This window comes from Panthera pardus, unplaced genomic scaffold (genome assembly GCF_024362965.1).
Source record: "Panthera pardus isolate Hobbes unplaced genomic scaffold, ASM2436296v1 HiC_scaffold_1, whole genome shotgun sequence".
Lineage (NCBI taxonomy): Eukaryota > Metazoa > Chordata > Mammalia > Carnivora > Felidae > Panthera > Panthera pardus.
The window spans coordinates 70,948,470-70,965,116 of NW_026526654.1; the positions used below are offsets into that span (position 1 = coordinate 70,948,470).

The following is a 16,647-nucleotide window of genomic DNA, read 5'->3' on the forward strand; positions in this document are numbered from 1 at the left end:
AGCAGGAACAGCCAGCAAATCCATCAGTACTCTGCACAGGCGTTATGACAAGTTGGAAGTGTTTGGGGACTATTGTGCAAAAAGCCAGGTCGTACCCACTAAAGCTTACGATATTCAGAATTGATTAGGAAGGCAAAGAGGATCCTGCCCATCTTCCTTCGTTTCTTCTTTGTAAACTTTCTCTCCTTCCTCCACGTCGATCAAACGTCTATTTTGTACGACCCGCTAGTTACGGGAGGGAAGGAATATTCCATCTGCTCTCCCTCCCCCTCTTGTTTTTATCTCACCTGGCATCTCCTGCCACTATTGTTAGCACAGAAAGGCAGTGCAGCCTGTGACTGGAAGGCCTCTCTGTCCTTTGTAACAAGAGCGGTTGTGAGAAGTCCTTCATTTGTCTGTTGCAGAGAGAGCTGGGCTTCCTCTGTGATTCGTCTTTATTTCACAGCCTCAGGCTTGAGCACAGCGAGGCTAAAATGTGTGTAGGTCACGGATAACCTGGACTCAAGCTTGGACGCATCTTTCTATGAGGTGGCATGCTTCAGGAGTCACATTCTCGCATTTTCTACTCTCTGTTGAGAACTCTATTTGAACCTCCTGTTATAGTGACTATGAATTTTTACAGTCACATGCTCAGGCATAAGACTAGAACCACTGTACTTACACTGAAGCTGAACTTCACTCTGAGCTGCCCTCACGCCTAGCAGCTGAAGGCACGGTGCTCTCTGCTGTGGGACCTCCACCCCTGCAGGCCTCGGCCCAGAAGTTTCGGTACATGATCCTTTCTCGGAAACCCTCTGCCATCCAGACGTCGGTCAGGTCCCTTCCAGTCTTCTTCCTTCCACCGGAAGCCCAAACCTGACAATCTCTGAGCTGAAAAGGCCACTCTGGCAACATGGCACGGGTGATGCAGGGGGAAAACCCTCTCTGCTCTAGGTTTTTAGCTTTTCTTAGCTCAGAAAGCCTCTTCTGTCTCCAGAGCCCCAGCCCTTGCAATAGAGAGCCTTTGCCCTTCAAGACTGTTTTCTCTGCTGTGATCTGGAAACTATGAGTTCAGGAACTTGACTCATGGGCCTATCTGCCCCCACCCACCCTCCTGGAAGCCATGAACAGCCCCGAATGTGCAGGTGGAGGGCCACAAGGCAAGAAGAAAATTGTGGTAAATGGGAACTTTGGTTATTCTCTCCAAAATTCATCTGCTGTGTTGGTTAGAACACATCTCCCACTTTGTTTTCCTTCTCTTTGTCATGTGTGAATACCTTGCTTCCTGAGGTTGTGAGCTCCAGAAGGGACATGTGTCCTCCTGCTGTGCAGTCGTTGGGGCTGTTTACAGGAGAGCTGAAGCAGAGCCCCTAACTGGGAGTCTGAGAGATGTCTGCTCCTTTCTAGACCTGCCATTAAGTGGCCGGTCAACTTGGGCAAGTCGCTGGACCTCATCTGTGACATGAGGAGGCTAGACTAAATGCCTCCTCCATCTTTAATTTTCTAGTCCTGTCCAGTAGGCTTGTTCTTCAGGGGGTTGGAAGGTACATATTTTCTAAGGAAATGGAAACAAGGACCAGGAACGTGTCAGTATCATGTTGAGATTGGTCAAGCAGTGGAACATTCGATCGAATTTTAAACCAGAAAAAAAAAAAAAAAAAAAGTCCGCAGGCTCCCTTCCCTGCATTGCTAGTTTGATCCTGAGCAAAGCCAGCACCAGATCTCATCACTGGTCTTCCTCCTGTGGTGGTCAGGATATATTTTATGAGCACCTACGTAGTGCTTTTTCCTAAAACGGTTGTAACAGCTAAACGTTTGATTTTTCAACATCCTGCCAGAATAAATCCCTTTGTAAAATAAGTCTTAATTGCTGTAATTGTGAGGACTTCTCCCACCAGCTCCAGTTATTAGAGGTCTGGGGTTGGTTGATGAACAAATCATTGGGGTAGGTTTTGGTCACCGTCCTCCTCTTCTGTCCGTTCCGTTGTGATAGATGTAACTTACCTCTCAAAACACAATGAATATCCTAACCCCGTTGTTTGTGAGCCCTGCTGCCTCATCTCCCAGTCTGTAGAATTTTCTTGAGGTCCTGGCTCTCAGGATGACTTTGCTACTGCTGAAAATGACAAGGTATATATGAAGCCGTTGAAAACGAGTGCACATTCCTGAGTAGAAGAAAGGATTCTGTGTCAAATACTAGCATCGCTTCTGTCATGTCGAGCCCTTTACCTTTTATACTCCGAGGGTCTTTGTCCAGTATTAAGCATCAGACTTTGGTGGGCAACACACCTGTGTTACCTTCTCATAAACTTTCAAAATCACTACAGTCGTAAGGACTTAGATAACAACTCTGCCATCAAGAGATGGCCCTCGTTCCTACCGCTTTTCTACCTTCTCACACTAATGACCTAGCAACCTCCTAGTCCCCTTTCAGAATTTATGCCAGGCTGTGTTGGAATTTAAAGGGTCTTTGTCGTTGCTCTCTGGTGAGTGGCTGGCCTTTGCTTCCCCCTCTTCTTCCTATCTGGAGGTTTATTTCAGAATGAAACTTAGAAGTACGTACAAAATAAAATGCATATTTCCTTTTCAAGGGGAAAAAATATGCAGGGTGTCTAAAGACCCTGTCTTACTTTCTCTGTTATTTCATTCTTAACAGTGTCCTTAATAGGGTCTCAATAGTGTAGCAGGACACTGGCACGCCAGTGCCACACTTCCAGATCCCTGACATCGTTCCTGCAGCAGATGGTGAGAATAGAGAAGGCAGGCAGCTATCGTTACGGCTGTAAACGGCCTAAGGATCAGAAAGATTCCACATTGTTTTCCTCTGCCAAATGAAAATATAGGTTTTGGCTTAACCACCTCAGCCTATATTCCATTTTTCAATTACAAGAAAGTACTGTGAACTCAGGCTGAGAGAGGAGAACTTTTTTTTTTTTATTTTTTTAATCTTTCTTTATTTTTGAGAGAGAGAGAGAGAGCACAAGCAGGGGAGGAACAGAGAGAAAGGGAGACCCAGAATCTGAAGCACGCTCCAGGCTCTGAGCTGTCAGCACAGAACCCCATGTGGGACTTGAACTCACGAACCGTGATATCACGTCCTGAGCCGAAGTCGGAGGCTCAACCGACTGAGCCATCCAGGTGCCCCGAGGAGAACTTTTTTTTTTTTTTTTAATGTTTGTTTATCTTTGAGCCAGCGAGCGAGAAAATGTGGGCAAGGGGCAGAGAGAGGGAGAGACAGAGGACCCCAAGTGGTTTCTGCGCTGACCGCAGAAAGCTTGACGTGGGTTTTGAACTCGTGAACCGTGGGATCATGACCTGAGCCAAAGTCGGACGCTCAACTGACTGAGCCACCCAGGTGCCCCGAGAGGAGCACAATTTTATCTGCATTATTCGGATCCCCAATGTTAAAAAACCTTGCGTGTCACCTTGTTGCCACCAGATTCTCGCTATTCCCACCCTGCCTCTAATTTTGGCTTCGGCTGGGGCTGGCACTGGGGTCAGCCTTGCCACTTTCACAGCCCAGCATTGGAGGTCAACCAAAAGCCTTGTCAAAATCCTAAAACTACTAAGGATTGAGAAAGCCTGAGATTTTATCTTAGCTATTGGCGGGGGCAAAGGGAATTGCTTCAGTTTGTTCATTAGTTCAGAGGTTTGAGGAACTAGCTTTAAAGGAAAACTGTTAAAAAAGAAAAAAAAAAAAAACGATGAAGGCAGGTTATTCATTACATTCGGGATGAATAGACTCTCTGGAGAAGGAATTTGGAAGCCCCTTTCTGAGAGCCTTCACTTCAGGCAGGCATTCCCGGGAAGACCAGGCAGCTTAGTGGGGGGAGGCTGGCTCTTTTGTGGCACTTGACAATGGAGTCGGTTTTGTGTTCGTCACCCTGGAGCCTCTTTTCCTCCCGCTTCCTGACCTAATTTTTCTTCCCAGCGTCCGCCTGCGCCCGGCCTGCCTTTGTTGCACACCCGATCCGCCGTCTCACCTGGGTTTTCTGCCACTCGGTCATGAGGGTCTGGTTGACCAGACCAAGGATCCAAGTCCCTGAACCGCTCAGTGCCACACAGAGGGGCTTTAGAAATGCAAATAAGGAGTTTATTCAGCCTCCTGCATATGCGGTTCCAGAAATGTCCAGGCAAGCTCCAGGGCCAAATTCCCTAAACCGGCAGCAGCTGGAGGTGCCCTTGGTCTGATTCTTTTAGCCTCTTGTGGCACTAGAATGGCACATGGTAGTTTATTCAGGTGATGCTAACTGGTTGTGGCTGTTGCCTTGGAAACCTGTTACGGTACCACGTTCAGGATAGGTTGCTCCGTGAAGTGTCTGTCCCTTGCACTTAGCTGCCTGACTTCATCTTCTATATTTGCTTGCTCTGACTCCCCCACTAGATTATAAGTTCCAGGAAGGCAGAAAGTCTTTCGTTCTCCACTGTATCCTGCGGTGCCCAGCACAGAGTAGGTGTTCAGTCAACATTGCCTGGTTCAGTAAATGATTTGTATTGTAAGTTGTCGGTGATAAATGGTGGATAAAATGACAGAGACGTCAGCCATCGTCCAAAACTTCTAGAAGGAGGCATCTGAACTTGTATCCTGAGAGTTGGCTGGGCCTTGCCTTTGAAATGAGAGATCCGGACTTTGAACTAGACATACCTGCTGCTGGGAAGGAAATACTTTGGGGACACACAGTAGTTTGCCAGTTCTGGGAGGAGGGCCAGCCTGGCAGGCTCCAGGCAGTGGGAGACAGCACAGGCAAGAATGGGGTGAAGCCCCCCGGGTGCGAAGGATGGCAGGAGTCCCGGTGCAGGCAGCACTGAGACAGCTGAGTGGGAGGTCCGGCATCAGGATGTCCGTCAACAGGCAGAAGGACCTCAGTCCCTGCCCAGACTTTACCAGACTCCAGCTTAACGTGTCCATGCAGGCCCGGAATTGCCAGAAACTGCCCAGGCATAATGGTCCTCCTCCATTCACGGCAGAATCTCCTGCCGCATTGCCTGAAGGAGCTGAGCCACACTTTCAGGGCCCAGCCAAGCAAAGCAAGGACGGTGAGCTAGAGAGCGAGAAAGCGCATAGGTGCAGAGCACGGAGACCCTGTTCTGGGTGGGCCCTTGTCAGATCCATGAATATTTCACCTGCAGCGTGGGGAGAATACACCTTTATCATGGTATTGTTTTAAACTAAATGAGATAATATATGTAAAGCTTTTAGGACAGTGTCTGGCAAATAAGAGCTTCATATATGGTTATTACTGTCTAAATTGTTATCTTTTGAACTTCAGAGACCCGGGGCACCTGGGCGGCTCAATCGGTTAAGCATCTGACTCTTGATATCGGCTCAAGTCGTGATCTCACGGTTCACGAGTTAGAGCCTGGCATCAGGCTCTGTGCTGACAGCACGGAGCCTGCTCAGAATTCTCTCTCCCTCTCTCTGCCCCTACCCTAGTCATGCTTGCTTGCGCACTCGCTCTCTCTCTCTCTCTCTCTCAAGAGAAATTTCTATTAAAAAAAAAAATTTTTTTTCTTAATACCTAAATAAGAGACAAGGGATATACAAGAGAGGTGAAATATTGGGGGGAAATGTAACAAATACACAGATTCATAGTACACCTTCTGCCTCATAGAAGGCCTGACTCTTACAGTGCTTTACTTAGAGCTGCTTTTTGTTTTACATTATCAAAAAAAAAAACAAAACAAAACAAAAAAAAACTTTGTATGATCACACGGGAAGGAATCTGACAGCTTTGGTAATACCTGTAAATTTGTGAATAGCTCCCATCCTCTAACCGGCCCTGGGGAAGTCCGTCTGTTGCCCAGTTCATGTCTGGTCTGTGTCTCACCCTAAGTGAACAGGTGCGGTCTGAGGCCCTCCGAGAAGACGTGTAATAGATACGATAAAGGCAGAGCGTCTCCCACAGTCGCAACATCCCTGCTTCTCCAGGGAGGCAGAGAGGCTTTCCGTGACAATTAATTATTCACATTTCCTCTCCTTCCCCTCAAATACTTGGTTTCCTATCCAGCTCCAGGAGGCACATTTTCTCTGGGGTGTGGATAACCCTAGCACCCAGCACCCAGTACCCAGTGACGGTTTGGAGCTGCACACTGTGGCTCCTGGGGCCCGTTTATTTTAGGGCCTCGTGCAATGGGCACGTGCTGGTGATGGCTGGAGCCTATTAATGCCACCGCTCACTCTCCTCATTCTTCTCAGGGTAGGATTTTATCGACTTACATCGCCCTGATGCACGCAGTGCAAAGGGAGCTCGGGGGTCGGGTCTTCATCTTCCTTCCCTGCTTGCTCTTGGCTGCATCCCAGGCTGCCCAGGCGAGCTGGTGCTCGGTCAGATGCCTCTCGCCATGCCCCCACCCTGCTCGAAGGCTGGGCATCTTGCCTTTCTGCAAAGCTGTCAACACGCACTCATCCGCGGGGGCTTCAGCATGGCCTTTGTTACTGCTCTCTCTGGGAAACCTTTGTGTGGCGGATGGAGGTGTCCTGACGCCAGGCACCCTGACAACTCTGTCTCGGGGACTCAGAAGCCACCTTCCCCGCGACCTCTCCACACCCAGGCCTCACGCTCGCCTGCAAGCATGAGAGGGCAGCACTCGGATGTAAAGACCTGGGTGTGTGCCATCGGGGAGGTGGTTTCTGGATTCTTCTTCTTCACACACCCAGGGCCAGAAGAAAGAGATGTAAATGAGTGACCAGGACATGGAGCTGGTGGCCGGTGGTTGAGAAGCCAGCCGGCCAGAAGGAGGCAGGAAAGCAGTGGAGAGTGGTGACTAGTAGTGTGACCAGAAATGATGGGGCGGGGCCGCTCTCCTCCTGCTATGAAACGAATACAGCGCTGGAGGGTAAGCACACTTCCCTGCAGAACTGTCCGTGACTGTGCAGACGCGCCTCGGATGCTGTGCGACCTTGGCAGATTACTTCGCCTCTCTGTGCCTCGATTTTCTGCTCTCTAAAATGGAGACAATGATAGTGCCCCCCCCCCCAGGGTCGTTTTAAGGATTAAATGAGTTTATATACATAGAACACTGAGAAAGTGCTGGCCCACAGAGAACATCATATGTGTCTTAGCTAACGTCTCTCCACATACGTGGCTACGCACACACCCTGAGAGTGGGCTCAGTATCTCAACGGGACTGCCTCACTGTTCTGACAGCTCCTTTTCTCAAATATTTTTTCTACCCCATATGTCCTTTTCTCCTCTCGCAGAAATCATCTGTAGTTTTCTCAAGTACATTTCTTCATCCCCTAAATCTTTCCAAGCCTTTCTACCTCTTTCTGTTCATACTGAACATTCATAAATGTTCAGCAAAGTCGCGTGTCCCCACTGTTGGGAGATCAAGTGACCACGGAAAAGTGAAATACGCCTTTTACTTGGCTGTGGTACCTTCCCCTACCTTTGCTGGAGTTGCCGACCAGTGGGAAATTTCATTGGTTTGCCTTGTGCTGCACTTCTGCTGATAGTGGTTGTTCAGCAAAACAGAAAGTAGCCAGGTGAGCAGAAGAGCAAACAAAGAGAAAAACCACAAGAGCCCATGAATTCTGATTTGTTTCTTAAGCCACCATGATGATTTCCACTGATTCAGATCTATATGGGGGCACACACGTATCAGATCACTGCATGAAAGGGAGAATACAGTCGAAAGGTAACTTGATCCATCCTTCAGTTCAGCCCATGACCTCAACAGCGCATAGGTCCCATTGCTAACAGGACATCCCTCCTGACAGTCGTTCCGGCTGTCCGTCTCACCAACATGGCCAAAGTGGAACTCCTTATCTTTACCCACAAATCTGCCCTTCTTCCTCTATTTTGTGTGTCTTAGTTAAGCTTCGATAACTGACCAGTTACTCAAGCCAGAAACATCATGGTACACTCCTCTCCTGCTTTCCCTGCCTCCCATCCCAGGCCTGTGGACTCCAAAGCTAGTCCCCTGTGTCTCCTCAAGAGCCTGTGAATCTGGGCCTTTTCTGTATATCCACTGAAACTGGAAATATTGCTGTGTAATAACCACCCCCCCCCCCAATCACTGGCTTGAAACAATAGTCAATTCTTATTTCTCACATGTCTTAGGTGCTCCAGACCAGGGCCAGCAAGGTGGCTCTTACCATGTTTCTTCTGTGGGTGTATGAGATTGGCTAATACAGGCCGGACTCAGCTAGGGCGGCTGTGATCCATGTGTCTCCTATCCTGCTTTCTGGCACTAATGTGCTAGCCTGAGCACATTCTTCTCAGGGAAATGTCAGAAGCACAAGAAGGCAGGCCCCAACACACGTCACCATTGTGTCTTTCTGTTGAGCAGAGTTAGACATATGGTCGAACCCGAAGTCAAAGGGAAGGGAAAGCACTTCACCCATTAGTGGGAGGAACTATAAAGTCCCATGGCGGAGAGCAAGGATACAGGGCAGGAAAAGAACGAGGGCCAGTAACGCCATCTCCTCCAAGGCCAAGTCTTGTTATCTGTTGTCTAGGCTGTTTACTCATTTTATGACTTCTCACTTGGCTTCCCCCTGACTGGATTCCAGCATCCCTTTATTAAAACTTTCCACTGCCCGTTATCACTACCAAATTGAGCTAAAGCCCTGTACAACTTGGCTCCAGTCCATTTTTCCCCGCTGCGTCTGTTACCACGTTTCAGAATTACTCACCACCCCCTTCCAAATGTGCTTGTTTTTTTGCACCATTCTGTGCCTTCATAAACAGTCTTCCCTCTTCCTGCAGTGATCTCCCCCACATTAGAGGTTATTATGAGTGAGATGTTGTTTACCCTTCAAGGCCCAGTTCAGAAAACTCCAGAAAACCTTCCCAGAAGCAGTCTGGAAGAAAAGTTGCTCCGTCCTTTGTCACACAGTAGTAAATTGGAAGGACATCACGCTCATATTTAACTGGTACAAGTTCAAGAATACATGCTCAGCCATAAGGGGCTGGAGTTATATAATTTCACCCACCATTCTAGTCCATGATCATGGAAGTGCTGAGACTTGACTTTGCTGTTACCTTGGCCATCCTTATGTTCCAGAAGCCTCTCGCAGGGGGAAAGGCACAGCCTGCTGAGTAGGGATCTGGTGCTTACTGATACAAGACGATTCTTTTATAACATAAGCCATGCTGCAAGCCTGTTATTTCATCTGGGGTTCAGCCAGAGGAACACCTGTCTGACTATGCTGTCTTGTTACAAGCAGGACCTTCAGTGCCATATTGGAAATTTAAGGGACTTTTCAATAGTAGTAGTCTATAGGTAATTTTTAGCGCAGGGTAACCTTAGACTCTAACCCCTGCCTAAAATGCTACTCTGTCGTGTTTCCTATAGGCATATATCAGATTGACTTTTAATTTTTTATGACTGTATTTACGACGTTCTCATTTGTGACTTAATGGTTCTTTAGAGGGCTGCTGTTGTGGTTGTCCGGGTTATATCCTGCACACTTCTAGGGGAGCAGCAACATTCACACCGGGGTCTACGTAGACAGACTCCCATGGTACTCGATGACACCAGCTTCCTCGTCTCTCAAGGGTCTGCAACATACTGATTCCTCAACAACTGCGTAAATAAATGAGTAAACAAGAAAGGCCACAACAGACTGAATTCGCTGTTCCCAAGTGAAATAATCTAACAGCCGGAGTTGGGATGGAAATTCAGACAGGTTTTGGTCCAACAGTTAAAACCGTGTTATTACAGGTGAATATAATGAAATATACCTGCAAGCCCATTTGGCATGTCTTGCGAGCCTAGAAAAAAAAAATTGACTTTTCATCCTGTGAATTGATCGAGTTTATTAAAAGCACATCACGCTTCTCAAACGTTATTGACTGCATGATTGACTTCGGTCTAATACCCTAGTGGACATTGTGAGGCATGTGTGTGATGACAGATCTACATTCTAAATGAATCTTGCCGCTCCCCACCCCCCCCCCCAAGTTGCAGTGGACTTAAAGATTTCTTGATTTCCCTTGGATGAATCATAAAGCCTGTAAAAATGCAAATAGAGTTACCTTTTAAAAGAACAAGTCTCTTTGTTTTTTTTTAATTTTTTTAATGTTTATTTATAAGAGAAAGAGATAGAGTGTGAGCAGGGAGGGGCAGAGAGAGAGAGGGCAACACAGAATCCAAAGCAGGCTCCAGGCTCTGAGCTGTCAGCACAGAGCCCAACACGGGGCTCACAAACCGTAAGATCATGACCTGAGCCAAAGTCGGACGCCCAACCAACTGAGCCACCCAGGCGCCCCAAGAACAAGTCTTATATCAGGCTGAGAAAATGTGCTCAATATTTCCGAATTAGAAATACACCAGTGTGGCCAGCAAACTTTTCACCCTGTGGGGTAGCGTTGCCAAGTTAAATGGCCAACCTCACACTTGAATTCAGTGCTCCCAGATGTTCTTTCTGCCAGAGACATCGGGAAGGTACACAACCCGTTCAGGATGTGTGGGCCCCTGAGTGGACGTTGCCGAAGGAGAAGCCCATAAGATAGCATTAAGCAGGCAGCAATGGCCCCGTCATGCGCCCCCCCCATCCGTAACCACAGCCCCAGTAAGCAGCCTCAGCAAGAACACTGTGAGAACACTATGCTCCCGGTGCACAGTCCCCTCCCCCACCCCCATGGTTGCTCCAGCAGCAAGGTGGTCAGGACCAGGCCACCCCACCTGATCAGCCTACTCAAAGGACACAGCGAGCCTCCCCTGCCAGGGCTTTATCTGTCAGAGTGAGTACCTGGCTCAGCACCTAGCAGGAAGTGTAAAGAAAGGATTCCATAAATGTTTGTTAAATGAGTGAACAATGTAAACCAGCAAAACAAGCCAATCAGAGGAGTGTAGTGTTACAGGGACCTTTCGTGGGGCGAGGCCCTGCAGCTCCTTCGGGAAATACTAAATGGCCTACGTGCACTTAATGCGGCCGCGTCTCTTCTAATGGGCGTGCTGTCCCTTCCACATCCGTGGAGATTGGACTTTCTGCCGCCTAATACAAAGTAACACTGGACCAGATGAAGTCCGGCACCGGGGACCTCCTAGCACCGGCCAGCGTGGGAACTTCCCAGCAGTAGTCGGGTCTCTGCTTCTCGGCTCCGAACGATCACGGAGTCGGCGCAGTGACGATTTAGCCTCTCCTCCCGTGAAAGCCTTGCATGTCATCACGGGACGCCTTTAATGACACGGCCTTTTCGTTTCTCTCTCTGCGCCCCCCAGGTGAGCTCTCCGTGGAGGAGGCGCAGGACCCTTTCCTGGTTAGCATCCACATAATCGCAGACCCAGGGGAATCCCAGCCCCTGCAGGAGGCCATCGACAAGGTCTTGGCCTGGATCCACCCGGACCTGCAGCTCTTCCGGGTCTCGGAGAGGCGGGCGCCCCGGCGGCGGAGGAAGCCTCCGAAGGTGGCGCAGCCGGCGCTGGCCGTGGTGCTGTTCCTTCAGGAGGAGTACGGCGAGGAGCCCATCCTGCAGCTGCACCGCACGCTGCAGCGGCCGCCCTGGCGCCACCACCACACGGAGCGCGTGCCGCGCAGGCTCCTGCCCTACCTGCCCTGCAGCCAGGACTTCTTCACGCTGGCCCCTGGGACGCCGCTGTGGGCCATCCGGCCCGTGCACTACGGCAAGGAAATCGTGCGCTTCACCATCTACTGTCGCCACGACAACTACGCCGACATCCTCAAGTTCTACGAGCTGATCCTCCGGCGCAGCCCCAGCCAGAAGAAGACGGACTTCTGCATCTTCCCCATTTTCTCCAATCTGGATGTGGACATCCAGTTCTCCCTGAAGAGACTGCCCTGTGACCAGACCCCCGTCCCCACCGACTCCTCGGTGCTGGAGTTCCGGGTCAAGGACATCGGCGAGCTCGTGCCTCTCTTGCCCAACCCCTGCAGCCCCATCAGTGAGGGGCGCTGGCAGACGGAGGACCTCGACGGGAACAAGATCCTCCTGCAGGTACCTGGGGCGGAGGGGGGTGTGGAGGGGGGGGGGGGAAGGTCTCTGTCTGTCTGTGTCTACTTCCCTGTCTGTTTTGGGGAACAGAGAAACCAGGGGGTTGGCTCTGCCAGAAACTCTGGTTAGTACCTGGTAAAGAGCAATGAGCTAAGAAACAAAAAGGAGGGATCAGTGGCCCCCTGTCTGGCTCTTAGACGAAATCGAGGCATCCATACTGTGCCCGAACACAAGAGGAGGCATCAAGGGTTCTTTGCATGGGTTGTTTTCACTTCACCGCCTTGGCTCTGTGCCTCAGCAAGCAACTTCCAGGTCCTCTGCGCCCCTCTTCACCCACTGTTTGAGCATCGGCTAAATGCCAGTGACTCCTGGGGATTTCAGATGAGCTTATATCCCAGGGACCTTGCTTGTTATGGAAGGTTCCTGAATCTACTCCCTCACACTTAGGGAGTTTTTACCAGTGCATTCTTCCCTTCCACAAAGGACTTCAGGAAAACCCAGCTCTTTGAAAATTGTAAACTATATTGACATTCCGTAGAGAGGATGTGCTTGTTTTCTTCTTCCCTTTAGTGTCTCCCCACCTTCCATCCCTTCTACCACTAGGCAGTAAGTAGGTTGTTAGAATCAAGTGATCGCTTGAAAAATTACTTTCTCATAAATATTGTAAGGAGTAAGTGATGCCTTTGGAGTTTTTGGTTTCATTAAGTCTGGGAGGAGGCGAGTGAATACATTTTAAGGAAATGGATGCAGTAGAAAGTCCTGTTCTGTGGTTAATCCTTCACTCAATTGCTGGATCCCTTTCTCCTCCCATCCTTCCAGTGGCTGTCTGACACCCTTTCAGGATCATTAATCATACTCTAGAATTCAAAATTCAGCAGGTAGATTTAAGAATGTCCTACACTTGGCCCTACCTGATAAATGCTTTCCAAACCCAGGCTTTCTGGAATTAACATGTAAATCAGTTCCAAGCACATAGGACTTTGTTTCTTTTTTTTTTTTTAATTTTTATTTATTTTTGAGAGAGAGAGAGAGAGCACGCACGCACGCGAGTAGGGGAGGGGCAGAGACAGAGGGAGACACAGAATGGGAAGCAGGCTCCAGGCCCTGAACTGTCTGCAGAGCCGGATGCAGGGTTCCAACTCCAACTGTGAGATCATGACCTGAGCCTAAGTTGGACACTTAACTGACTGAGCCACCCAGGTGCCCCAGGACTTTGTTTTTCTGAAAAACCCCTGGCCTGGGCATCTCAGTTTTCACATTTGGCTACCTAGAAGGAGAAAGTTGATAGCCAATTAGGGGCCATTATCTTGAAATCACCTCCTGAAGATGCTGATTGTAGTTACTTGAATCACAGGTACAGCTTCATAGTTCTTGATTTTGACATTAAGCATCAGAACTGTAATCCACACATCCCAAAATGAAGTGAGAATTTGGCACGTGTCAGATAGCTGGTTAAAACTTTAGGCGGGCCACACTGCTCAAGTCAGAAAGATCACCTTGAGATATTTACTGTTTATGGGACACAGATACTTTTCAGTTTTTTCTTTGAACTATACAGATAAGAAACTAAATAATATTGCTTTATTATTCAGTGAACTGAATGCTAGCTAATTGTCTCTTTTGAAATGTGAGAAAAAACTTGTGTTTGAAGATTGCCGATGCTTGTATGCAAAATATAATGCAGTTGAATAAGTAAAAGTAAATGGAAGGGTTTTGTTTATGCTAAAAGACCAAAATGAATATGATTGTTTTGAAGGGACTCCTTCTTTTTTTTCAGTAATTAGAATACTTTTTCTCTTGAGGCCTGTAATAACGGAAGTGAAAGAACAAAGTATAAAAACTTGGCCTGGACTGTGCTCAGAGGAACCATTGAAAGAATATTTCAAAGATTCACACATTTAAATGGTTATAAAATCTGTACAGGTGCAGGCTTTTGAAGTTAGAGCATCAAAGTGTGAAAAAGGTAAGAAAAAAAGATTTGTATCTTGGGTCTCAGGAATGCAGGCCTTTGTTCCATATAGTAATATGTCGAGGAGGCAAATTAATGTGGACAGAAATTACTAATATTCGCCCCCCCCATAATTCTTGATTATGGCCATTTGTACAGGTTACTGTGACAGAATCAGTGCAGAAAGCAACCTTCTGCTCTAGCATGAAATATGCACCCGCCCATCTCTTTAAGTTACTTTTAAAATAAAAATGTACGTGTCAGTCTTTAGCAACATTAAGATAGTTAAGTCATGGAGAGAGGGACCTGCCTGGAAGAGTACCTTTTAGCCACATCATCCTTAGCAGTGTATGTCTCCCAAGTTATATTTTCAATTATAATTTCTAATATAAATGCTTTTGTTCAGTTGGGTGGAGTTACCATACACTGAAGCAAATCTTGGGTAGTTTTTAGTTGCTTTCTTAAAATAAAGATTGCATTTTATTTCCTCATCCTGCCCTATTAACATTCCGTATTCCAGAGAACTCTTCCTTTGATTTAATTCCCCTGGAAGAGACGGAAGGTTTTTTCTGGGAGTTACCCAGCCTTTTATAAGAATTTGGAAATGTTTTGGTTTTTATTTGTTTGTTTTTTAATTAAGTAGGCACCACGCCCAACATGGGGCTTGAACTCATGACCCTGATACCAAGAACCACCTGCTCTACCCACAGAGTCAGCCAGGCACTCCTGGAAATGTTTTTTACTAAAATACGATAAGATGGAAAGAAAGACCTCCTCCTCCTGAAACTCCTCTCTCCTTTCTTGGCACTGCTTGATTCGGCGGGGGAAGGCAGGGAAGAGGAGGGTGGGGAGTTGCTCGCACAAGTTGCCCGAGATCCCTCTGGAAAATGCATCCTAGAAATTTCCATTCGTGCTCAGTGACTCTAAACTGCAGCTTTCTGGAGTCACGATCCGAGTTGTCTGAATCTTTCCGCATCCCCTAGAGCTAAACTAACATTGTGTGTTGGACACAGCAGGTTCTCTTTATAGGTTTCCCTTTACTTTTTATTGAAGAAGAAATGATATAGTAAAAGTGCATATATCCTAAGTGCACAGCTCAGTGAGTTTTCACAAAGTGAACATTTGTGTAAGCAGCATCCAGATGAAGAAACGGTAGAGAAGGCTTCTTCCCCACTCCTGCAATGCCCTTCCCGCAAATGAACATATTAATTACTCCGTTTTGCAGCAAGTGGGGAAGAAGTATCTAGTCCAAGAAATTGGGAATGTGCATATGTTATCTTTTTTTTGTACTTATAAGAATATCTGAAATTTTAAAAAGATTTAAGGTAGCTGACAATGATATATACCACACAAGAAGATTATTATAAATAATTAGACAGCAAAGGGATTTGAAGTAGATAGAATATATTGCTAGGAAAATCACATAAGCCAAAGGTGATATCAGGATGCATGCATTTCCCGTAGAGTGTCTAGAGCTCATTGGTAGCCACTAGCCACATGTGGCCGTTTAAATTTAAACTCAGAATTAATTAAAATGCAAACTCCAGTTTCTCAACCTCAACACACTTCAAGGACTCGGTAACCACACGTGGCTAGTGGCTACACTATTGACTAGCACAGATACATAAAATTGCCATCATCACAGAAAGTTCTGTTGGACAGCATCCTTCCAGGAGTAGTCCTCATATTTGATTTAGAGTTCTCTAGCAGCAGAAACACAGGGTACACTCATCAGTGACAGGACTTAGAGTCCATGGGGAAAAATAAGCCATGCCTAAGATGTGCAGGTTTGCCTCGTTCTGAGTCATGGGAGCAGTGCCACCCACACCTTCTCATGTCCACGGTAGGATCAACAGCCCGCCCTCACCTGTACCCCTAGTATAACTGCACCGAGACCTTACAGACCTCTTTCTTATACGGTGTCCTCAGAGTGGGCCGGGGTACCTTGCCAAGCATAGTGTGGAAAAGCCACCGCACAGAGGGTGGGCAAAACAAGGCAGTCTCTGCCAGCAGCCCCTGGGCACTTGGCTTAATCCTAAAAGGAGGGATACATCTTCAAGCAGTCTCCTCAAGTTTGTTTCTCCGAGGCCTGAATGGAGGGCCACCTGCCTCCTTTGGAGGCCCTGCCATGGGCAGGGCCGGAGCTGTCCTTAAGGAATGATTTGGGATGCACCCAAACTCACACGCAAAGCACAGTTGAGGGCGCAAGGCTCGGTTGCTCAAGAGCAAGTGACTGCAGCTTCAGACTGGGGAACGTTGACAGCATCTTCAAAGAAGCAAGGTAATTGAACAATGCTGCCGAAGGCTTTGGGAGTCTTATTCCATAGGGGATGGTCACCAGCTGTTCTTTGTGTCCGCAAAAGGCAAAAGAGGAAATCCGTTTGGACAAAATAGGTCAGGTAAGATTTGAAGGGCAAGAAATCAGGGGCACCCGCTGATTTCAATCGGTCGGTTGGGCGTCCACCTCTTGATTTCGGCTCAGGTCAGGATCTCACGGTTTCTGAGTTCGAGCCCCACATCACGCGCCGTGCCGACAGTGTGGAGCCTGCTTGGGATTCTCTCTCCCTCTCTTTCTGCCCCTTCTCTGCTCATGAGTGTGCACGCTCTCTCTCTTTCTCTGTCTCTCAAAAGAAAATAAACTTTTAAAAATAGGCAAGAAATCAGACATACAATTGTTGAGATGCCAGGCTCAACCTCTGAGACTCTCTTCACTGGAGAGCTTTTAAGGCCTCATCCATGCCAGCTACTTTACTTGTCTTCTTACATAGTGAGGTGATTGAGTGGACCACCAGTCTTGGGACACGGGGGACACCGGTG

The 16,647-nt window shown here is 47.8% G+C and overlaps 1 protein-coding gene across 3 annotated transcripts in view; it reads left to right on the top strand.

Moving 5' to 3' along the window:
- Positions 1-16,647, top strand: part of FAM124A (family with sequence similarity 124 member A) — a 100,592-nt gene that overhangs the window by 17,542 nt on the left and 66,403 nt on the right. For all 3 annotated transcript variants that reach the window (XM_053899837.1, XM_053899832.1, XM_053899836.1), the window contains one exon: positions 11,152-11,885. In XM_053899837.1, the coding sequence (XP_053755812.1) occupies positions 11,152-11,885 (734 nt within the window). The remainder of the gene's footprint in view (positions 1-11,151; positions 11,886-16,647) is intronic.